This window comes from Eucyclogobius newberryi, unplaced genomic scaffold, assembly GCF_026437365.1.
Source record: "Eucyclogobius newberryi isolate DKJ021-1_F unplaced genomic scaffold, fEucNew1.0.hap1 SCAF_20, whole genome shotgun sequence".
Lineage (NCBI taxonomy): Eukaryota > Metazoa > Chordata > Actinopteri > Gobiiformes > Gobiidae > Eucyclogobius > Eucyclogobius newberryi.
Window position 1 is genome coordinate 8,054,894 of NW_027315835.1, and position 24,884 is coordinate 8,079,777.

Genomic DNA, 24,884 nt, shown 5'->3' on the forward strand with positions numbered 1-24,884 from the left:
GCACTGGTTAGTGTCCCAGTAGAATCCACTGTTGCAGATGTCGTCACCTCAATGATGTCCTCCATTTATTGTCCTGAATTATCTTTCTTGAAGGTAGATTGACCCTTAACCTCTTCATCAGTCTTCCATCAGTAACTACCAATACTTGTAAGATTTGCTGTTTAATATTGATATAATACTAGTTTTAATATGTTGCTTCTCTACACAGTCATGAAGTGAAGGAAACGGTTCAAATATTTTTTTTATTTTTAATAACATTAAACCCCGGATCGAATCGAAATCGGATCGAATCGGATGGAATCTGAGAAAATCGGAAAAAAACGATTTTGAAATGTAAAAATCGGAATCGATTCTTCAAATTTGAATCGAAACCCAGCTCTAATCTAAAGTAAGGTTTTGTATTTGAAAATGTAATAAGCAGTATTTTTGTGTGGGCAAATTTAATCTGTATACAGTTGCATAGTCATAAAATGCAGGTTAGGTTTGAAATAATTTAGTCTGGTATAGAATTATTCTGGAATTATGAGCCAATTTGATTTCTTGCTTGGTTTTGGATTTCCAATTTTCCTCAAAAGCCTTGACATCTTTTCTGGTCAATTCTCACAGAACAGTGCCATCTAGTGGTGCAATTACGTGGATTATATTTACTGAATAGAATAATTGGACAAAGAATCACATTTGAATTGGTTAAAACTAAAAATAGGGAAGGATTTACAATAAAATAAACTGTAAAAAATCCTGGTGAATTTGCATAAAGGAAACAAAAGCGACAATACAAATAATTCCAGCGACATGAATGAAGTGACGCAGATCAGGCAGCCAGAGGAACCGGCAAAATGAATATGTCATGAATTGAAACACCATCATCACGATGTGTTTACAAAGCATCCTTTTCACTTTAATGCGTTAATGTTATCCAATTAACACCTGCTGCATGGCCAGTGTGTGTTTTAGTGCGTTATTTTAGCTGCTATAGCTTTATTTACCATTTTGCGGTATCCACTACCCGATTTGTACCAAAACAGGGAAGGTTGTCATGGCTGCCCGCTACGGCGCTTCCGATTGGTGTAGGCTGAAGTTAATTGTACAAGGATGATTATGATTGGTCAAGACTGACGAGATCTCCAAAATGTCGAACGTGATTGGTTGAAATGCCTTCCTTGCTGTATTTTTTTCTTCTCGCGATTGTTTCCGGAGTGAGTGAGTTAAAGAACACTAGAGAGACTGTCACCATGGTAACACATAACACGGAGTTGGAACGTTCTAACATCCATGTTCTATTCGTGATACTTTGTGGACTTTGGCTCATTCGAAATATGCATAATTTTGATTTTGGAATTGGTAATTGCTATGGCGACAGTGCTCGTCTTCCATCACTCCCATGGATAGGTATGGAGACAACAGAAGAATTATTGGAGGAATAAAGTCTGGCGGTAATGCAACAATTGGATGCCAACCGCCATAAAACAACAACAACAACAACAACAACATTATGAACGGTTTGTGTGCTGGTGTATCGGTGCATAGATTTCAGAATGATGAGAAATTAAGGACCGTGGCAATAGCAATAAACAATTTAAAATATAATCGTTTTTCTTTTGAACAGGAAAAAGTCACATCCAAATATGCATAAAATATGAACCAGCGCAGTGATTTTGAGAATATCAATTGTTCCCATCACAGTTTTACATTATTTTCTAGTAGAATTCAGCGTCTTTAACAGTCACAAGATGGCCGCCGGAATCGCCACTACAACAGAATCCACATGTCTCTAGCTTTACACTACCCCGCTGATTAATGGCTCCTCCTGCTACGGTCTGAAACGGAGCTGGCAGCGAGAGGCGACTCGGGGGGCAGCTGCTGTAACATCGCAAGCCACGTACAAAACGGCCACAAAACCCCGTGTTCGAGTGGCTAAAAGGGTCGCCCCGCTCGTAGTTTAGCTCCCGGGGCCGAGTACGGCAGCGTAGCGACGCATTCCCCCCCCCCCCCCACAACACGACAGAACCAGATGAACTCGCTGAGAGCCACGAACAGGAGACCCAGGCGAGTGTCGAGGCCGCGCCCGGTGCTGCCCGAACGAAACAACGGGGAGAGAGGTACGCGAGGCCCCGGGCCGCCCCGTGCCGCGGACCCAAGCGGCGTCAGGCCGCACGACACCTTAGATAACGCGCTAATCTCTCGTGCGGTCCACGCTCTGCTCGCAAAAGCGCCGGATTAGCAGGAAAACCCGAGGCTTCTCGCCCCATAGGCCGCGCTTTGTTCGGCTCCGGTGAAGGGGTTGGGGGTCGCGGTAATGTAATGCAATGCAGCTGAAATGACTCGTATTAACGTTGCGCCGCTGTCGTTTTGTTCATCTTATCCAACCGTTTCCCACCACCGCGTCCCGCTGGCCTCGCATTCCCGGCTGTCACTATTGACTACGCGAGTGTAAATCTGCGGCGTATTTGCATTGCCATTTTTGTTGGGGTGTAACAAAAACATTAGCTAGCCGCAATCGGGGGCAATGCTAACCGCTAAGCTAGCTCCCCCCGGCTCTGTAGCAGAGAATCAGCTGTTGTGTCGTTTAATCGTCTCCCCGTGTCGTTTTTTTGACTCGTTTGCACCGATTTGGACCGCGCCAAAGGCGGCTCCGGCTGTCAACCCGCGCCTCGTTCGCGGCGTAAATTAGCCCCTAGCTCCGTTTGTTTACACCGCTTTTAGGATTGACTTTTTTACTGCGCACTTTGAGTTCGGAGCTGCAGCCGACAATGAATGGCTCCGTTTGTCAATGACAGCTGCGAATATCAGACGTTGCACCGGAATACAGGAGGAATTAAACGTAATATCGTAATACTGCATGCAACGTGACCGAAATCCGTCACGTTTATACGTTTTGCAGGGGATGCATTTGCCAATTTCCTTTATAAATCTGAACCAGGGCTGCAACTAACTGTTATTTTAGTAGTCGATTTGTTTTTGCTTATTCGATTAATCAAAAAAATACAAATATTGCGCATTGAAATATTTAAAACATGTTTTAACCAATTAAAGGTTGAAATCTCGTGACTGAAGGCCCCTAAAAAGACAGTATTTACGAATAAATTGTATTTATAAAACTCAGAAATGTACTATTATCTTCTGACATTTTGATTTAACTATGCAGCTGTCTTTGTTTAAAATAAAACACATCTTTTTGCATTAGTCCTGTCGCATATATCTGCTTATCATTCAACATTTAAAAGCTGGGACAATATTTATATACTTGTCTTTGCACGTGGTTATGTAGATTTGTGCTGCAGAGAGTCAAATAAACGAACTTCTTGCATGTTTCATCCTGCCGTTTATTTATTAAAGTTCATATACATTATACAAGAGTTTATCTGCATGTTTCTATTCCCCTGCTGCTCTTGAAATGTGCATTGGGACAAATAACGGCCATGTTATCTTATTATTCCATTTAAAAGATGTTTACACGGCTTGTCCTGCTTTAGGTTTATTGTAGTAGTTGTTTCAATCTTCTGTCTCGCTTCATAATTAGTTTGTCTTATTCGGGATGCGTTAAGTCCAGATAACGATGGATCAAAATACAATTATTGACAGTATTATTTGTAGTTTTTTTTGCAGCTCTTGAACCCTTTGTGCACTCGGCCTCTTTACCCGGTGTGTGTGTGTTTTTTGGCTTGTGCAGCTCTGTAACGCATGTGATATGAATGTGGAGCTTTGTGTACCAAAAAAAAAATACTACACCCCCCGTAAATGCCTCTTTTTCTCATACATATGTAATAAAATAATGCGGCGCGGCGTTCCTCGCAGCTAGCCATTTCTAAATGTGTCCCGGGCTATGGTTTTATGCATGTTTTTTATGTTTTTATATCATTTTTGTCCCTAGCGCGAGTGCCATGTAAGCACGTTGTTAAAGCCTTGTCGGGTCAGCTGCCTGCCGGACTAGTGCCAATAGATTAGTGGTTAAAAATAAAGTGGATATCTGTTTAAATGATCTTTGGTTGTTTATCGGAGGAAGTAAACAAGATCATTAATTTGGTCGCTGATGGAAGCTAAGAATAATAACGTCGTAAAGGGGAGAACAGAAAGGGGAAGAGGTCTATGGCTCTGTTTTTATAAATGGAAACACTTGCTTAAGAAGTCAAATACAAAGAGTTATCTCCGCTGAAGGTTGACCGTGCCGTACTTCACGCACACTCCCGACAAAAGTTTGGTTCAAGAGAGAAAAAGATGTGATATTATAACCTGAAGCAATAAGGCAGAAGCGTTATCCGATAAAATAAAATCAAAAGTGACAGCTGCAACATGACTGCGGCACTTCGTTTGAAATGTAGTTTAATTTGACTGTAACAAATGACAATAATAATATAGTGTGCTGAAATATGCCAGGTGCCGTGCAAAAAGTCTGTCTTGTGCTGTGAATGATTTTGTTTTTATGATTTATTGCTCTTTTAACATTATGGCAAAGGCACTGCGGATGAAAAATAGCCTTTTGGTTGTTGTTGTTGTTATTATCTATATTTAGTTAATCCATTAATTGCGACGATTTGCTTATTGAGATCATTGTGAACTAATTTAGTATTTGAATAATAGTAATACAGACTTCAAAGTGCCATGTGGCGTGGGAAGAGGTTTTATGACCAGTACAAAGCAGGATTTACTTCATAAACGCACAGGAACCATGTACTTTTTGTGTTTTTGATAGACATTGATCCGTTTTGTGTGTGAACTGAGCCAAATTTAGTCAAAAAAGCTGATTTTTCGGTGCATTTCAACTATTTGATAGGTAAAATAATCGTTCGTTACTGCCCTAGTTTATCTTTTTTAACTCACTTTTGATCATGTGTTTTATGAATTTCCATTGTCCTCTTTCAAACAAATTAATCTTATTTTGTTTCGACGATTATATGGCAACATTTTGTTCCGTTTCAGAGATTATATTCTCCATATTCTAATCTTCAAAGAAATCATTCCAATATCATCTGCCGCTCCCTGCTCTCTTTAATATTATATAAAGTTATTTCAGAGAGAACACGGCACATATCAAAGTTTAGATTTGGGTCATAAAGGGAAACGACTGTAAATATTCCATTGCTTTTCCATGTCCGAGCGTCGACTTGTTCCTGCGTCCAACCGACTCTTCTTGTCTCTGTCGCTCAGATGAGGAGGCTCCTGCCGCCGCTGCTGCAGAAATGGCCATCGAAGAGTCCGGTCCCGGAGCCCAGAACAGTCCGTACCAGCTTCGCCGAAAAACACTGCTGCCCAAAAGAACCGCTGCTGCCACCGCCTCTGCCTGCCCCAGCAAGGGCCCCATGGAGGTGTGTGTGTGTGTGTGTGTGTGTGTGTGTGTGTGTGTGTGTGTGTGTGTGTGTGTGTGTGTGTGTGTGTGTGTGTGTGTGTGTGTGTGTGTGTGTGTGTGTGTGTGTGTGTGTGTGTGTGTGTGTGTGTGTGTGTGTGTGTGTGTGTGTGTGTGTGTGTGTGTGTGTGTGTGTGTGTGTGTGTGTGTGTGTGTGTGTGTGTGTGTGTGTGTGTGTGTGTGTGTGTGTGTGTGTGTGTGTGTGTGTGTGTGTGTGTGGGTGGAAATGATCATGTTATTTTAATCATAAACCTACTTTGAACCGTCATAAATAAAATAAACGGAGGGCTGTATGTTTGGACTGCATGACTCGTAGTTTCCAAATCGATAAAAGAAACTTTCATTTGGTTGTAATTAGCAACTCTGCCATTCAAAGTACCGAGAGTTGTGTGTCCGTGTTGGGGAAGTAAACTAACAATATGCAAATGTCACAATATTTATGTGACTTTTTTTGTAATGTTACTGAATCATTTTAGTGATGAATTGAAGAGGTTGAATTATACTGTTTCCTTTCAAAATGCCTTGAAAAGACTTTGATGAGAAACTTTTATTATATTAAGACATAAATGTGATTTTTAACTGTTTTCTAATGTCGAGCAAAGGATCATGGTCTAATTTCCCAGTTGTTGTTTTTCTGCTGTTGCTGCAAAAAAATATATACTGTATTTTCCGGACTATAAGCCAAAAAATAAATAATAAAGAAGAAACATACCAATGTCGCACTGGAGTATGAAAGGCGGTTGCAAGTGTGAAAATAACAACTAATATCACATAAGTCGGTGTAATCCCTCATATCTCATAAGTCGAGTATAAGTATAAGTCGCACCCCGGCCAAAACTATGCGACTTATAGTCCGGAAAATACAGTAATTTGATATTGAGAGACTTGACAATAACAATATTACAATAGTTCAGATATTGTTGCATCCCTAATGAGTATTCTTCAAAATAAGTGAATAAACAACAGAAGTATTTGTAGAAGATGTATCTGCCGTACCAGAAAATGTGCTGTAGTGAATGTATTGTACTATTCCAAAGCTCCAGCCCTCCAGCGATGTATGGACGCACAAAGAATGCACTTCAGAGCTGGATACAAGCGGCATTCCTTTTAAAAGTGTAGTCGTGTCATTAAAGTCTACGTTCCGAAATACAATCCGTTGGAAATATCGGTGTTGAGAATGCGTTCGCGGCTATATTCTGTCGTTTGGTGAGCCGCAGCGTGTCTCTCTCTTTCCACAGGGAGCGTCCACGTCGTCGACAGAAGCCTTTGGTCACCGAGCCAAACGAGCGCGAGTGTCGGGGAAGAGTCACGACCTCCCGGGTAACATCTATTTCTTATTCCATACGTAACGCTTCCGTAGTAATAACTTTGATTCGTAAAGCGCATGTGAGACTCCCGAGGCGCTTTACGTGATCCTGAACGGCAATTTAGCAGCAGTTTGGTAACGACGTGGTGTTAACGGCGGTGTCTTATTATAGTTTTTAAGAAATGCCGTTTGTTCTCTAAAAGCCTTTGGTGTAAACGTGGTTCTCTCGTGTTTAGTGACAGTAATATGTTCAGCAAATCATGGCCAAAGTGTGTTCTGATTTACCACAAAACACAGAGATGACTACATAGAAATACTGATTATATTTAATTGCGTTTGATTGAATTTTATGATCAGCTTTGAGTCATTTTAATGTAGAAGTCCTCAGTCAATCCTGATTTATGATACTACACTAATACTATTAAACAAAACTCTTGTTATTTTAACTGTAATTTCAACAAAAAATAACAGTACTTATTTATGTTACTATTTGGTCTTAAACTAGTTTTGATGAAGCTCAAGATAATTTGAACATTTTCAGAAAAGTTCAACTTAAGCCCTTTTTTATTTAATTTTCTTTAGTAAAGAAAGCTTGTTCAAATCTAGTTTTAAGCTCCATTAGCATCTGATTTTGTGATATTTTAGACAGCACTAGTTCAGTCTTTGGGTGTAATTCTAAATTGAATTGATAAAGTCTTGTTTATGTTCATAAAATTTACTCTCGGGATGTCAAGATTATTAACTGATAATCATTATTATTTTAGTCACAATATAAATGTAGGAGAGGAGCTAAAACATAACAGTAGTGACAATTTTCTCAGTAACTATAACCCAAAACAATGCATCGGATTGAAATTCGTCTGCGTTTTTGTTACGTTAACCTCAATCAGGAAGAAAATCGATTTTCCAAAGCTGTTCAAACTTTAGAAATAGCAACATTTTCGACGATGGAAATAAAGACAATTCAAGATTTAACAAGTCGTTTGGTCACAATCTCAGTAATCGTGAATAATGTTGTTTTTTAATGTTGTTTTCTCTAACATCATAACACTGTCAGAACACAACATAACACCCCGAATTAAGACCGACACCTGCATTCATTTGTTTTTAATAAGAAAACCATGAATCGCATGGACATTATGATCATTAAGAAGAAAAATTGTGATGATGTTTTGGACTTCCTACGATCCCTCTGTCTCGTCGGTTACATTGGGTCCCGTTGTGTTCCTCCAGCTGCCCCGGCCGAGCAGTACCTCCAGCAGAAGCTCCCAGACGAGGTGGTTCTGAAGATCTTCTCGTACCTTCTGGAGCAGGACCTGTGTCAGGCCGCGTGTGTCTGCAAGAGGTTCAGCCAACTCGCCAACGACCCCATCCTCTGGTCAGTGCAGTGCTTTAATATCGCTTTAATATCGCTTATTATTGCTTTAATATGGGAAAACACCAATACGTATGAGGGTTTGGAGGAGGTAAATGAAACTAGGAGAATGTTTATTGTCATATTTACACAGGATTGCACAATTTAGCAGCGTCTAGGCTTGTAATTTCCATTATAAGTAAGGCTGCAACTAACGATTATTTTTGTAGCTGACGAGTTAAAGTCAAACCATTATTTCTATTGTGCACTGATACTTTTGAAGTGCATTATCAACCAAAGGAAGATTGAAATATGGCGACTGGAGGCTTATAGATGGAGAATATTTATGAATAAAGCCTATTTTTTGGCATTTTGATTTAATAATGCCACGTCTTTGTTATAAAAACTTATTTAGAGTCTGTAACGATTACGATGATAAAAATATGACCTTTTTTCTTCACAATTAGTTGTTCCATACCTAAATATAACCAATAAAATATCCGATAATGGGTTTACATTGGAGTTTGAACCTTAACAAATGGTTGTGAAAAGCAGTTTGGTTAGGAAACGTTTGCAGTTTGTTTTTTTTATTGCATTATCAAAAACAAAATAAAATACTCAAGGCAATAACAACTGTCATCTGTGCGGATGAGCAGATGGCGTACCTCCCACCAGAAATGTTACAAATGCTACTTTCATGTGCTCCTCGGAGACTCAGGAGTTAAAGAATTCACATGAACACTGGCAGAAGTCGGGAAAATAATTCAGGAACTGTCAAAAGCTGCTGCTGTGGACCAAAATCATCTGATTCGTGCATTTATCTCAAACATTTAAGCTCTTTGACTAAACGTTACTACAATTACGGCTTTACTGTCAGGCGCCCATCTCATTAGAGCAACAGATTTGTGCAAAATAGAGATGATAGAGCTCCCCCTGCAGGTCCCTTGTGAAAATACATGGTCAGAAAATAGACTCAAAAGCTTTTATGTTTTTTCTTTCTTTATCATAATGAAATAAAGTATAATTACATACAAAAACATTTTGCATTGCCAAATATAAAAAGAGTCAGGGTTTCTCTGGAGAGTTATCTTCGGGTCGACAACAGACGCTTCAAACGCTCCGAAAATGCACATTTATCCATCACAGGAACTTACAAAGACGCTCAATGAGGTGAAAACGTGACTTAGTTCTGCTTTAAAGGCTGTTAAAGGGCGGAGTCGGCGATTTTGTTATTTGTGCCATCAAAATGACCACACGGACACAGGCGCAGCGCAGCTTTAAACGACCCTCTTCCCTTACTGACGTTTGACATTTTCATATCATCACCAAACACGCGCCGCTCGATGCTCATTCCTGTCGTGTCGCTCGTTTTGTTTTTCCAGGAAGCGCCTTTACATGGAGGTGTTCGAGTACACGCGTCCCATGATGCACCCCGAGCCCGGACGCTTTTACCAGATCAACCCCGAGGAGCACGAGCACCCAAACCCCTGGAAGGAGAGCTTTCAGCAGCTGGTGAGCTTTTTTTACTCCTTTTGACCCAGATAGAGCTGAAGTGAAGCTGCTTGAGGGCGATCTGATGCAGGACAGTTAGAGACAACATGGATTTGTCTTCAGAGGCGCTACATTTACACATTTCTGGTGTCTTTTACATGTACATCCTGCTCCGTCTGAGTCCTCTATGTATGTGTAAATTCTTGAATATCTGAATTGTCAGTCAAATTTATCAAAACAATTGTGAAAGTATTATAAAATGACTCACACAAGTGTAGAAAAATCCTTTTACGCGCACATTTTGAATTTTTTTTGTGTGTTTATTTTACATTTTTATTGGCTCGTTTTGCAGTATTTTGTGTTAAACTATATTCTCGATATATTCTTGCACACCAATATCTGATTTCTGGATCGTTTGAGATGATTTACATGACACGCAAACTGCAAAAACAAATCCTAGAGACAACGAGCCAAAGGAAATGTTTACTCGCGTCACATTTTGCTGTTTACATGTCATTTTAATCATCTTCCAACTCCAAAACCTGGCAACAATCAGATTTTGAGCGCAGCTAGTGACAATATGATCTCAAATCTGATAATCTGTCCACCTTCTAAGTTTTATCATCTTTACAGCGAGAAGAAATGTAGTGATTTTGCATATAGTTGTTGTTGTTGTTGTTGTTATTGTTGTTGTTGTTGTTGTTGTTGTTGTGGTGTCCTCAAGCAAGACCCTTCACCCTCGTCGCCTTGGTGTCGGCGAGTTTTTCGGCGAGTTTTTAAAGCTGTGTCTTTAAAATTGGAGTGGATGAATAATGCATGAAGCTATTAAGCACCACATATAGAGGAGACTAACGCACTATTATTATTCATAAAGTCAGTGCATTTGAATACCAGACCTATTTAATGTCAATCAAACCATATAGTTTGCATTCACTTATATATAAATAGGTTTAGCTGCGCGATATTAAAATACAGAGTTAATTTGTGTTCATATAATATCATGTACCTTTTTAAAATGTCTTTCTTGTATTTCTAAGGTTTAGCTTTGTGTTCTCATAATACTAACATCTCAAACATGATTTCAGTGGGGAAAAGGCTTGATACTTTAACAACTTTTTACATTTCTAAGTGGGGCACCAGCAGGAGGCCGATCCATGCTTTAAAGTCTAATCTCTGAGCCACAGGGGGCAGTGCAGAGACCTGAGAACAGGACTAATGTGATGGTACTTCCTGGTTCTTGTCAGGACCCGAGCAGCAGCATTTTGACGTGGCTGTTAAAGTTCAAGTCTGAGTCCATTATTACCCCCAGATTTTTAACTTTGTTTGTAGGTTTTAGAGCGATACTCTGGAGGTGACGCTAACACTTTCTCTTTGTTTCTTTGGGACAAAAACGATGATTTCAGTCTGGTCTGAGATCAGCTGGAGAAAGTTTTGCATCCACAAACTGATCTGTTGGATGCAGTGACTCCACTGGTCCATAGTCACCTGCCGACAGTGAAACAGATCTGACTCGTCTGCACAATTGTGATAGGACACATTTCCTCAGCGTATCAGCTGACCTAACGGCAGCATGTAGAGGTTGAACAGAAGGTGTCCCAGGACTGACCCTTGGCACACCACAGGTCAGGGTCATGTGGTCTGAGACACAGCTACTGATTTCAACAAAGTACTTCCTGTCCTCCAGAGAGGACTTTAACCAAGTTAGGGCAGTGCCGGTAATGCAGGGCCTAACTACATTTAAAGTAACACATTACATTTTCAGCTCAAAATATTAGCATCATCTTTAGCTTGGCCTGAATTTTGGTAATTTGGTCTTGTTCTAGTTCTGATGTATCACAAGCTCATCCTAAAACAATTCAGTAAAGGTGTTTTGTACATAGTTATTTCAGTGTTGATGCTTGTTAGAATGAGTAGTTTCAATTCTAGTTTTGGTGTAGATTAGTATTCGGATATGCATCATTTTGACATCTCTAGTTAAGGTGGACTTTTCGTTTTCTATAATCACTTCATTATAAAGTGAATCACAGTCCTGACATTCCTAGCAGCTGGTTAGAGTCCACTTTTGTATTTGTTGTCTTTTGTTTCCCTCCATTGTGTCCCGAGTTTGAAAAGCGCTGCCTGAAGTGAACGACTTAGGCTCCAATTAAGCAACACCTGCCCGTTTTAACACTTCCCCACCAACACAAAGGAGGCGGAATAACCACCAGACAAAAAAGACAGGAGTTCGAGGAGGTTTATTGTTTTGCTTTTGTCCGTCTGACGCAAAACCACAAGAATTATCGCAGTCGAATCGAAATCACAATTTGAATAGTCGCAATTATCAAATCGTAAAGGTTCTAGATGCTTAAGTTGCGTAATTTTCTTTTTCAAGGCCGGTTGATCTATCAGTGACAGTTTTACATATGTACATATATACACAAAAAAATGCATAATAGAGAAGAAAAAAAACATATAAGTTGCACTGGAGTATGAAATGCGGTGTGAAAATAACATCACATATATGTCGCTCCGGAGTACAAGTATATAATTATAAATATAAGTAAGTTGAACCCCGGCCAAAACTATGAAAAAAGGTGCAACTTGTTGTCCGGAAAATAACGCAATCTTCTTTACAAGGCCATCTTCTGACTCTCACAAATGACTCTGTTTCAATTTTCCCCAGATAGTTAAAAGATATGTTAAAAGTAGAAAAATACAGTCTTACATACAGAAGGAGGTATTTTTTACTGTATTTTTTTACACCGGACTCTTTCTGTGCTCAGGTTTATTTCACAACGAACGCTCAGCTCTGTTAGCATGACAGTCACGTTGCCTAAGTGCTTTATTTACTCCAAGTTAGAAAATGCAAAATGCTTTTCCCAAAGTGGCCAAGAGCATGTTTAAAAGCAAATTAAAGCCACATGAATGCGTAACATGTCCACTTTAATGTAATCTAATTGTTGTGTCGTCGTGTGCGTTCGCAGTACAAAGGAGCCCACGTCAAACCGGGCTTCGCAGAGCACTTCTACAGTAACCCCGCCAGGTACAAGGGCCGGGAAAACATGCTGGTGAGTGGCACGATCAATGGCAGTTTGAATGATCGAGACTGTAACTATGTAGGTCACTATGTATGTGTGCAACCTGCTAAACCTGTAAACCGTCTGCAAATATATGTTCTGAAATGCTTGTGATTCTTGTAATACTTTGGGTCAAACAGTCAAATGTGAAGGCTCCTCGACAGGTTTAAAAATGTGACGTTTGAACTGATGTCAAGGTCGTTCTGTTTATTTGTCAGGTCGCAATGTATTTGTAAAAAGTAAAATATTACAAGAATCGTAGGCAGCAACAATGAGTCAGTTTAATCAACGCGCATGACTAATACGTGTAAAGTTATTTTTAATCAGGCGGTTTATGGGGCAATTTAAGTACTTTTTCATTCAGGTTTATCATAAATCTTGCAACGAATGACGAGTAACATGTCAATGAAAGGAAATAGAGGGTTTCACTGTGGTTTGGTCATGCTGCAATAATATATACATTGAATAATTGAATTGATGTGAATAAAATCGTGATATTTCTTCTCACAATAATAAGATAAGATATTCCTTTATCATCTCACATGGGGAAATTTCATTGGTAACAAAAAATTAAATTATTACTCACTTTTTTATATTTCATTGTCATTTTTATCGTGACAACCCTACTTTTAACAGAATTCTTCAATAAAAACATAAAATCTTGCACAATTACACACCTGTCAGCCCCATTGTTCATGTTAAATTCCGTTAGTTAATGCTCCTGAACTGAATTGAATCTAGATTTGAGAACATAAATCACAAATCTTAGCAGCACTTGTCAGAAAAGCAAGACGGCGCGCCTTTTTACAGCGCATAAAGTGTAAGACGCCTCGATACAAGTGTGTTCTGGGTCTTTTGCAGTACTACGACACCATCGAGGACGCTCTGGGCGGCGTGCAGGAAGCCCACTTCGACGGCTTGATCTTCGTTCACTCCGGGATCTACACAGACGAGTGGATTTACATCGAGTCTCCCATCACCATGATCGGAGCGGGTCAGAATTATCGCCGTTATTTACCGCGTTCAATATAAAAAATCCAGTTATCGGCCCGTTTCCCCGCGTGCAAAACGTCTAACCGTTCACTCTGTTCTTTTCAGCTCCCGGGAAAGTGGCGGACAAAGTGGTGATAGAAAATACTAGAGATTCAACCTTTGTTTTTATGGAAGGTTCGGAAGACGCCTACGTAGGATACATGACCATTAGGGTGAGTGACGAGCTGTGTTTACACTGGCTGTGTTTGGGTGAATCTGATCTTGATCTGGAGTATTTTTAATGTCAAGTAAAGCGTTAAATCTGATTTCTTTCTGATTGTTCGTGCCTGTGCAAGTTTTGACAAGGAATAGTGTGCAAAAAAAGGCCAAACTGATGTGGAAAAGGCAACAATTGTAGAGAAAATGTTAAAGATTGTGTTCGTTATTTTAAAATTCAGTGTACTTTGTCTTCCAAATACAAAAACAGTTACTCTAAATCTCTGTCACACAAACACTTAGAAACACACACCAAATATTTGATCAAAAAACAACAACATCCACAAAATACTAGCTGCAAGAACTATTTATAAGAAAAAGCAATTTACTTGATTTGTTAACCTTTATTTAATCAAGTAAAACCCATTGACCTGGTTCAATGTGAAAAAGTTGCAGCACAAATGATAAAACATTCACACATTTAAAAGGGAAATTCAAGAAATTCCTTTAGCAAAGCTGCATTTAAAAGCACAGACGTTATAAGTAATACATTGGAGAAGTTTAATGCAGTAACTGAAAACCTTTTTAAATTGATGTAAATGAATAGAAACAACCAAATTATTCAACTTATGTCAACATTTTATTTTAAACTTGAAGTAAGAAAAATTGTCTCATTCCTATCGAGGCCTGTCACAGTATTTACATATCAACTTATTCAATAAAAGATCATTTGAGCAGTGCCTTTATCTTTACTCACAGGAGAAAAGTTGGGTAATACAGCTTTAAATCAAATGACTTTAAATCCATGAATAGGTTTGAATAAATCTGGTTGAGCTTTTAGCCACGCTACAGCCGCGTTTTAATGTTCTGTTGTGTTTTTAGGAACAGAAGCTACACAATGGCTCATTTCTGCTCTGCCATTTCATACGACATATTTACATATCCATTTCTTCATGCGAGCTTGTTTGTATAAAGCTATTCTTTTCCCTGCTCTGTTCTCTAATGCTCTAACAAGATTATGTAAATGTTGAAAACTGACCCTTTTGAAGTCACTGTAGCACTTTTAAAACTTTTGTCTTATGATTGCCATTGGAATTGGATCAAAACAGTCCTAGATTGCCTTTATTTACAAAGGTAATTTTAACTGTTTAATTCTATTTATATATTTGTGTTTTTTTTTTTATCTTTTTATACATTTTTGTCATATTTTTGAAACGTCCAAAGAAATCGTTTTAATGCAAAATTTCTTTCAAATAACAACATGATATTCCAAAAATGATAGTAAGAATTTAGTTTATTTAGCCTTTTACTTTTGTTGTAACAGTCCTAGATTTTATTTACATAGTTAATTTTAACTGTACATCTGATTAATTATATTTGTATGAAAGCTTTTTATTTTTTTATCTCATATTTTTTTTAATACATTTTTTAGTCATGTTTTTAAAAAAAACGTTTAAAAAAATATATGTATACATTTAAATTGAGTGTTTTAATGCAAAATGTTGTCGTTCAATTAAAAAAGTGATATGAATTTAGTTTGTTTAGCCTTTTGTTTCTGGAAAGGCGTCAGAATTCCTCAGAGGTCGTCGGTACTGTATAAACACTGACTCTAACTCGGTGCTGCCCCCTTGTGTCCACAGTTTAACCCCGACGACAAGTCTGCGCAGCACCACAACGCGCACCACTGTCTGGAGATCACGGTGAACTGCAGCCCCAACATCGACCACTGCATCATCCGCTCCACCTGCACAGGTAACGACGGGACGGGGGCTGGGTTTACGTGCACATATACTGTCTGAACCCATCAAACAAGACGTATGTTACGTTTTTCCTCCTCAGAAGATCACTCAGAGTTGTATTTCAGTTGATTCATGAACGTTTAATCAGAATCTGAAAGGGTTTTATTGCCATAGTCAGTGAACTGAATCCAGAAATATACTTGCTTTGGTATTAAGGTGCAACAGTGAATAATAATGGTAGCAAAATATATCAAAAAGGACAAAATAAAAATAGACTTGTTCTGAATATATACATCATTTACTGTTGGTCAGATTAGTGCAAAAAATTAGCGGCGCAATGAGTGGTTATTGGTTTGAATAAAGACCACGTATTAAGCAAAACGTGACTCTTTTGAACTTTTAAGCACATTATAACCATAGTCTTCTCGGCTCCTCCTCTGAGCCACTTGTTTTCAAATGCCCCAGATTTGTGACATCAAAGCTTGAGATGTCGAGGTCTCCAAATCATCCCCAGACTCGTTATGAGCATTTTTCACTTAAATCTTGTTCACGTCACTAAAGGTTGTTAACGCTAGTTTATTTTTCTCTTCAAAGGTAGCTCCCTCTGCTCATAGTAAATGTCGCGCTAACACCAGATCCAGGACGGGGAGCGCAGCTTTAAAAAGGCCTTATTAAAATGTCTTAAACCCTGAGATGCCAAGGCAGAGGTTATGAAGAGCTTGTTTAAAGGCCAATAACAACACAAATAATGCAAAGTGTGTCTTTTTGAATAATTCGTCCCGTTGCTGCAACTGTCCTTAGGGGTACATAAGCCAAAACGGTATAAAATGTAAACATAAGACTGTGGAAGTGATAAGCTGCAGACTCACTCCTGGTAAATGCATTCATCACACTGTGTCAGGATCATTTTGAATATAGTGTTCAGTATCTCTTAGAATTTCTGTTGGTTTATTATTGGACTGACTCATACTATTTGGCCTGGTTCAAATCCACTTTTAAACCAAAGGAAGAAACTGTCCATTTAAATCACTTATGGTCTTGTTCGTTGATTGTGTAGTTGGTTAATATTAATTAGTGATGCGTGGGTTGTGTTATGCATGAAGAGAGAGATGGATGCAATTGAAAGAGGCAAACTCCCAGTTAATCTAAAAATGATTATTAGCCTTAATTCATTTGTTAAAATGAATTTTTGCTCAGGTGCAAATACATTCTGTCACCAGTTTAGTGCTTTCAGGAACTTTTTCACTGTATTTCACTACACAGCCTTTTTAATAGACGCGGGGCAGGTTGTAAAAACTAGATGGTGGTGCAGGGCTGGGGAGAGTCAGAACGCATTGCAGGACTCACTATTGTGAATGTTGTTATGAAGATATGCAAAATTGGAATGTCGAATATATTGTTTATAGTTGAAAAGAAGGAAAAAAAGGCACAACATGAGCAGGTTGTAAACTTTCAAATAGGGTGTATGGGGATATTTCTCTACTTTTATGATTCATTTTACAGACTAAAACATTTAAAGACATGTTCAAAAGTTAAAAAACAAACAGAAAACTATTGGATTGACATCTGTCTTGCGTCAAGGAAAAAAACGACGTATTAAATTTAGCCCAGCCGACTAAATGTGAGCTAATCTCGTTCCTTCTGTTCAGTGGGCTCAGCGGTGTGCGTGAGCGGTCAAGGAGCCTGTCCCACCATCAAACACTGCAACATCAGCGACTGTGAAAACGTAGGACTCTACATCACCGACCACGCACAGGTATTAACGCATCCTTTCATACACATACATCACATTTTAAAGTTGAAATAAAATGACCATTTGTTGTTCCCGTGTCTTGTTTTAGGGCATTTACGAAGACAATGAAATTAGCAACAACGCGTTAGCTGGAATCTGGGTGAAAAACCACGGGAATCCCATCATCAGACGTAACCACATCCACCACGGGCGCGATGTCGGGGTCTTCACGTTCGACCACGGGATGGTAAGGACTTACGACCCTCGGCGGCTTCCGCGCATCTGCATCGCGGCGCCGAGGACTGACCTTTAACGCCTCGTCTCTTCGCAGGGCTATTTTGAGAACTGCAACATCCACAGAAATCGAATCGCGGGTTTCGAGGTGAAAGCGTACGCCAACCCGACCGTGGTGAGGTGCGAGATCCACCACGGGCAAACGGGGGGCATCTACGTCCACGAGAAGGGCCGCGGGCAGTTTATAGAAAACAAAATTTATGCCAATAACTTTGCCGGAGTCTGGATCACGTCGAATAGTGACCCCACGATACGGTAAAGGCCTTTCTTTGTTGACGTACCGTATTTTCCGGATTATAAGTCGCACCAGCCAAAAATGCAACGAATGCTAGCGTAACACCTTCAGCTACATGACGCTAACAAGTAGGATGCTAACAAGTTTACCAAAGCATCAGTTTTACCCCAAATCACTAAATCCATTGAATTCTTCTTCCTCTGTGTCACTTCTAAACAACTCCACAAACTCCAGAGGAAGAGGAAGTGCAGATTCTTCTTCTGCGTCGCTTAGAGCCTAGAGCGCCCTCTTGTGGTTGTCAGTGTGAAAATAACGAGTTAAAAATATCACATTTAAGTCACTTTGGAGTAAGTCGAGTATAAGTCGGTCAAACTATGAAAAAAGGTGTGACTTATAGTCCGGAAAATACGGTAGTTTGGTTTGTAACTTGGACTTAAACGTTGACTGACTCAAAACGGTCGTCCAAAATGATGCTTAAAGTCTTGTTATCGTCGTCGTTTCAGGGCGAATGCAATTTTCAACGGAAACCAAGGCGGCGTGTACATCTTCGGGGACGGGCGGGGCTTAATAGAGAGCAACGATATCTACGGCAACGCTCTGGCGGGAATCCAGATCCGAACCAATAGTTGCCCCATCGTCCGGCACAACAAGATCCACGACGGACAACATGGCGGCATCTACGTGGTACGTCCAGGGCGGGGCTCTTCTCTGGCGACCTTCAGCTGTAGCAGAGATCCAGCGACTGTGCTCAAGTAAACGTGCAAATGACGGGCGTTTATGGTTTTCTAATTATTACTTATAAACTATTAAAATATTCATGATAGGTTTACATTATATGAGTTGCAGTTTTGGAAGAAAAAATTACAGATGCATTTTTAGACCGTAATTTTAAACTAAATAAAGGTGTTATTGGCGGTTAATATTTGTGAAACCATTGTGTAATTTAGATGGATTTTCATTTTTAGTTGTGTTATCTGGCAACCCGAAGTGAGACCGCTTTTCTGAATGAAAACAAATAAAACAAAAGCATCCATAACTTGACCATCGTGTACAATTAATTCACTATTTTATTTAGATTTATTCTCCTCAGTAAAAGATGTATTTGATTTGAACTTGTTAACCTCATATCTGGAGACACAGATGTACTTTATTCAAATACAAAGTCTACATTCCCTATTCACATGTCTACTCAAGGAATGACATTTTTTTCAGATTTACGACACATTCAATTGATACGCAAAGAAAAAATGTCTTAACAAAAAATGTTTTAACGCGTAGTACTTTCAAGACTCCTAAAGACTTGTAAATTGAGTTTCAAAAGGTTCCTCTGTCATTTATTGAGAAGGTTTAGCTACTCGTATATCACGCATTGACTTCGGGTTGAGCCGTACATTAACCGTGGCGTGTTTACAATTTTTTAATCTTTGTTCCAGCACGAAAAAGGCCAAGGCGTGATCGAGGAGAACGAGGTTTACAGTAACACATTAGCGGGAGTGTGGGTGACGACCGGGAGCACTCCAGTCCTGCGCAAGAACCGAATCCACAGCGGAAAGCAGGTGAAAACACTCGCACTCGCATCCCAATGGAGTTCAGGACGGTGTGTTTGGGCCTCAGGACTGCTGCCATGGAAACAACCTGCAGCTGTCTATGGAGCGTTCTCCTGGCAGCCGCGAAGAAGGCCCTCACAAAAAATTGGATGACACAAAAGTCACAAACAATCAAGGACTGGACTATGTATTTTTTTCCGTGTCCGTTAAAGTCAGTTGGACTTCAATTGAAAATGGACAAATTTGACAAACTTTGAGCAAAATGGGATGTTTTTTTAGTGTTCTCTAGGCCATGATTTTATTTTTTATTTTATTTGTTGGATGTGTGCTGCTTTTTTCTTTTTCTATTTGTATTTTTACATGTTCTTTAATTTCTTTTTTATTTTTATTTTTTTAAACATTTAAATTGAAAAATAAGAAAACAGTCACTGAGAAATACTTTACAGCCGGAGTAAAGTGAACAAAGCCACAGCACTAAAGCGTGGAAACTGCAGACATGCACTAATCGCAATTTATCATCTACTGAAATATTTTTTTAATCTAGCAACATATAAAAATCACTGGGCAAAAAGAAAACAAGACCAGAGAGAGAAATGACGAGTAAAAAACAGTAGGCATCCAGCAAATAAAAATAAAAATAATTAAACATTTAAAAAAGAGACAAAATCGAGGCAGACAAACCCAAAGAAAACGTCCCATTTAGTCCAAAGTCTTATACAATTTGTCCATTTTCACATTAAGTCCGATTGTAACTTTTTCCATGATGCGAATGTCCAGTATGTCGGTCCAGTCCTTGATCGTCGGAGCATTTTCTGTCATTTTGTGTGACTATTTAATCATTCTAAATTATAAGACTCTTTCTCGTGCCGTTTGCCTGCCCCATTATTTCATCAAAAACAACAGGACAATGATAAATACTGTGATGTCTAATGTATTCAGTTTGTAAATAGTATCAGTCCTGAAGCCTCCGGTTAGAATATTTTAATATTTCTAAATGAGGTAAATTGAACAAAAAACGCAATGCAAATAATTGTTTGACCGCTAAAATAAGCATTCGGTGTAAAAATAAACCATTACTATAAATCCTCGTAGACTTGAAGGAGAAAAGGCTTTTAAATAAACCTGAAAAGTACAAAACTGAGACATATACGTGAAGGTTTTGGTCTCACAGCTCGTGTCTCGTTTTAGGTTGGCGTGTATTTCTATGACAACGGACATGGAGTATTGGAAGACAACGACATCTACAATCACATGTATTCCGGAGTCCAAATAAGGTAAAGGTGGAAACATCCTCAGCACTAAAGATCTGCCACCCAGACTCCGTTACCGTGGATAACGATAAAGCAACACTGTGGAACTCATGTAACGCTTTTGTCATTTAACGTTATTTACATGTATGTGGTGAACGTGGCTAAGTGAACAGATACTTTGCGAGCATACTGTTATCGAAACGTCAATTCCACTGTGTTTCTGAAGCCGTATTGTCAGTTAAACCAGTTCTTTCCGCTTTAGCACATGCAATTCAAATAATTTTCCAGTGTTTTCTGACCTATCGAGCCTAACTCCGACTCGTAAACATTTGAAACGTCTTATTTGATGTTTTTTTCCATTCACAGGACGGGAAGCAACCCAAAGATTCGACGCAACAAGATCTGGGGAGGACAAAACGGAGGGATTTTGGTCTATAACTCAGGTGGGAATCGTCTATATTCACTGTTAAAGCTGGTTTACACTCTTTCTCTTGTAAATAAATACACATATTACCTATACATTGGTAGATATTTTATTAAAAAACAATCAGAAATGACCTCGAACCAGCCCAAACAGAAAAATCACTGACTCTCATTGAGATTAGTTTGCCCATATTCCTATTTACAATGCTGCCTTTATGTGTTCACTCTTTTCTTATTTGACGTCTTTTCAAATGTTCCAGGTTTGGGCTTCATCGAAGACAATGAGATCTTCGACAACGCCATGGCCGGAGTCTGGATAAAGACCGACAGTAATCCCACCCTGAGGAGGAACAAGATCCACGACGGGCGAGACGGAGGCATCTGCATCTTCAACGGAGGCAGAGGTACAGGACGCGTTGAGAGGCGTATGACTGCGTTAAAGTGGTACTAGGTTAAGAGGGGCAAGCAGATCATTTACCAAAGGGATAAATGAGGGTTTAAATGATTGAAAAGGGGCAATTTTGGCAATAAATGCACCGGTATTTGAATAAAAAGCGATCCGTTTATGCCGTACAATTGAACATTTTGGGAAAAGAAGCGACATTCACCTGGACAATCATAAACTTAGAGTCTTAAAGGACACTTGTTGTGCGAAATGGACTTTTGCCTCTCTACTCTTTCACCAACGTTTTCTTGGCGTGCCTTAGGGTCAGTTCTTCTATTTTAAACAAGTAAAGTTACTCAAGAGCACGTTTAAAGGCCACTAATATAAATAATGCATAATATTTGTGCTTTTTGTGGTGGGGACTTGTTCTGATACATGTACATATTTCAAAAAAATGAAAGAAATTCAGATTAATGTGTAACATAATGTAAGAGAGCCTTGTACAAAGTCCTGGGACAGTTGAATTGTTAGTCACTATGGCAACGTTCCTTCTTCTTTGGTGCTTTATGGCGGTTGGTGTCCAAGTGTTACAATACCGACACCTACTGTAGTTCTACGTCTGGCCTCTCTAGACTTTCGATTCTTCTTCTCTAGTAGTTCTTCTCTTTCCTTCCCTGAAACCTATGAATTAGAACAACATCACGGATTTACTACACAATTTTTTTTAATCCATCGCCGTGGCAACATAAGGAACCACTTTGACGGTGTAATAAAGAAGTTACCGCGTAAAATCGGCTTCTTCAAAGCGGCGACGTCTAAGATTAGCGCACGTGTATGTTACATCAGCGTTAAAACAACTACGAAAAGTCTGAGGAATAAAGTCTGGCGGTAATGCAACAATTGGATGCCAACCGCCATAAAACAACAACAACAACAGCAGCGTGGTGTCAATGCTGGCGGTAAATGCACCTTTTGGCTGCCGGCCGCCATTAAAAACAACAACAACACATCAGTATTCGATGGGATTTTGAGGAACAAACCCAATGAGCGTCAGAGAAGAGGACGGCTCACCCAGCGTCGCGTACAATTCACGTTCTACGACTGCGCGTCGGCGTCAACGAAGAAAGACTTGAGCGGCCGGGCGGGGCGAGAAAAACATGGTGCCCGACGCGGCCGCCAAATCGGAACTGGAGGCCGCCCTGGAGAGAGCGGCTAAGGTCGAGGCGGCGAGCGCAAACATACAGGAAAACGAGGAGGACGACCGACGGCTCGGGCAGCGACTCCGAGACGAGGGGAACGCGGCGAGGGTCTCGTCCGACGCGGTCAGGCATGTTTTCGAGAAGGAAGTGGAGGCCGCCGAGACGCAAACCGAGGAGGACCACGCCGCCGGTCCCGTCGAGAAGAGGAACGTGAGCCAGGGCTGCCAGTGCGAGCCCACCACCAGCGGCGCCGACCAGCGAGGGCGCGACGAAAGCCGTGCGGAAATCGAGAGGCTTCGCCAGGAACTCTCTAGCCTGAAGGAGACGTATAACGAGCTTCTCGGGAACTACCGCGAGAAGCTGGAGGAAGTTTCCTATTTGAGAACGTCCAATAACTACTTTGTCTGCGATAATCAGCAACTGAAGCTGGTGGTGGCGAACATGGAGGCCTGCGTGGCCAAGTGGAAGAGCCTGGGGGAGAAGATCGTTTACATGGACGAGTACAAAGAGGTCCTGGAGCGGCTTCACAACGAGCAGGAGGAGAAGCTGTTCTACCAGGGCGTCCACAAAGCGGCCGTGGGGGAAATCCAACGGGGCAAGATGGCGATAAACAAGTACATTTCAGAACACAACAATCTCAAACGCTACATCCAGGAGTCAGAGCGCGAGAGCCAGACTGAAATAAAGAAGCTCCGGGATGAAAACGGTTTGCTTCAAGGTCAGCTCAAGATGCTCCACCAGGATGAGAGGAACAAGTGGAGGATGGACGCCTCCAACGTGGTCTTGAGGCCCGAGCAGAGCCAGGTGAACTATGTCGGGGAGATGGGACAGACGGAGGATGTAAAGATGGAAAAGCCGATGCCGTGGTCGCAGCGAAAGTCGCTTAAACCCACCACGAGTCCCAGTCCCAGCCCGTTCGATAGATGGAAGTGATGCGACATTTAATTGTAGAAACGGCTTCAGTTGTTGTCATCCGGACACTGTTTTTTAAAAAACAGCTTTTGCTTTTCTAAAACGGTGTCCAGATGACAACTGAAGATGTTTCTACAATCTGCCCCTCCTGGACGAATGAGGAATTACACCAAAACAATTTATTTTAAGAAAAATACTCTAAACTTATCATGATTGTATTATGACTACCACTGAATCTTTTTCTACGAATATTTCTGATGTAAATAAATGTTTTGTTTTTTATTGTGTTTCTGGATTGAATAAGGTTTTCCCTCATTTCTGTTTCCCATATTCCAATAAATTTAACAAAAACAATTGCCGCAATCCTTTATTTACTATATAATTATGAGTTACATTTGCATTGACAGTGATATTTGACGCATCAGAGGTGTAATATTAGACATTTTCACCAGATCAGACATTCAGACACAATCCATCCCAGACATAAAAGTACGATTTAAAATGATGAAAGACGGATTAAAAGACCCAAAACTCATAAATCTGTGTTTGTTGCAGAAGGATTTTGAGCTTCTGAATTATTGCCATGACGATGCTCACTGGAACATTCTGCAGTGGAAGGATAACCATCGAGTGACGTCACTATTAGTTTTTCATTTTTCCACTGACTTTTTTCAGTTTTACGGCAACATTTCACTTTTTTTGTCCGATTTTTGTTACGTAAAATTTGTCTGATTCTTGGCTTTTGGAATTCCTCTGTCGTTTTCTTCAAAGTTGCGACTTTTCTGGATCTTTTGGAGTCATCGTCATGGCAACTGTACAGAATATGGCCGTGCATTACGCAGTCACTCGCAGCATCTCGTTTCCATATTCACACGTTTCAGAGCGACAGAAAATACTTTTGAAATGGTTAAAAGTACTCAAAATGGTGTTTTATCAAATACAACGTGAATGCCATTCATAGGTTCCCTCCGTCGTCTTATCGCTCGTGTTTTAGCGCAAAAGAGACACACCAAAGCGCTCGCTGCACATCGCCATCGCTCGCGATAAAAATGCGGCGCGACGAGCTAAACGCAAACTCGAACCCGGCTTTTTCAACAAACCGTGCTCAGTGTCTAAATGGCTTTGTGCTCAGGTTTGCTCGAGGAGAACGACATCTTCCGGAACGCTCAGGCCGGCGTCCTCATCAGCACCAACAGCCACCCCATCCTCCGCAAGAACCGCATCTTCGACGGATTCGCCGCAGGTTTGTTTCGCTTAACAAACGGTGCTTTTTCAGTGACTTCAAGCTTTTCAATATCCGTTCGGCTCTGGTCATAATGTTGTGGGTTTGTACGTTTTACTTTTATCCCACAACGTCAGGCTTGAGCTGCAACGATTAATTTGAATCATTTTCTTGCGACTAGTTGATGATCATATTTGAATAATCCTGATC

At 40.2% G+C, this 24,884-nt stretch overlaps 1 protein-coding gene across 1 annotated transcript in view; it reads left to right on the forward strand.

Annotated features, from left to right (window-relative positions):
• Nucleotides 1-1,799: 1,799 nt before the first annotated feature.
• fbxo11b (F-box protein 11b) overlaps nt 1,800-24,884 on the forward strand; it is a 29,372-nt gene continuing 6,287 nt past the window's right edge. Inside the window, exons 1-18 of the mRNA XM_072456754.1 lie at nt 1,800-2,099; nt 5,146-5,303; nt 6,580-6,661; nt 7,881-8,025; nt 9,384-9,513; nt 12,456-12,539; nt 13,410-13,542; nt 13,647-13,753; nt 15,377-15,488; nt 17,125-17,231; nt 17,317-17,454; nt 17,539-17,756; nt 18,240-18,420; nt 19,170-19,292; nt 20,472-20,557; nt 20,900-20,976; nt 21,217-21,360; nt 24,585-24,695. Coding sequence (XP_072312855.1) covers nt 2,012-2,099; nt 5,146-5,303; nt 6,580-6,661; nt 7,881-8,025; nt 9,384-9,513; nt 12,456-12,539; nt 13,410-13,542; nt 13,647-13,753; nt 15,377-15,488; nt 17,125-17,231; nt 17,317-17,454; nt 17,539-17,756; nt 18,240-18,420; nt 19,170-19,292; nt 20,472-20,557; nt 20,900-20,976; nt 21,217-21,360; nt 24,585-24,695 — 2,224 coding nt within the window. The 5' untranslated portion in view covers nt 1,800-2,011. The remainder of the gene's footprint in view (nt 2,100-5,145; nt 5,304-6,579; nt 6,662-7,880; nt 8,026-9,383; nt 9,514-12,455; nt 12,540-13,409; nt 13,543-13,646; nt 13,754-15,376; nt 15,489-17,124; nt 17,232-17,316; nt 17,455-17,538; nt 17,757-18,239; nt 18,421-19,169; nt 19,293-20,471; nt 20,558-20,899; nt 20,977-21,216; nt 21,361-24,584; nt 24,696-24,884) is intronic.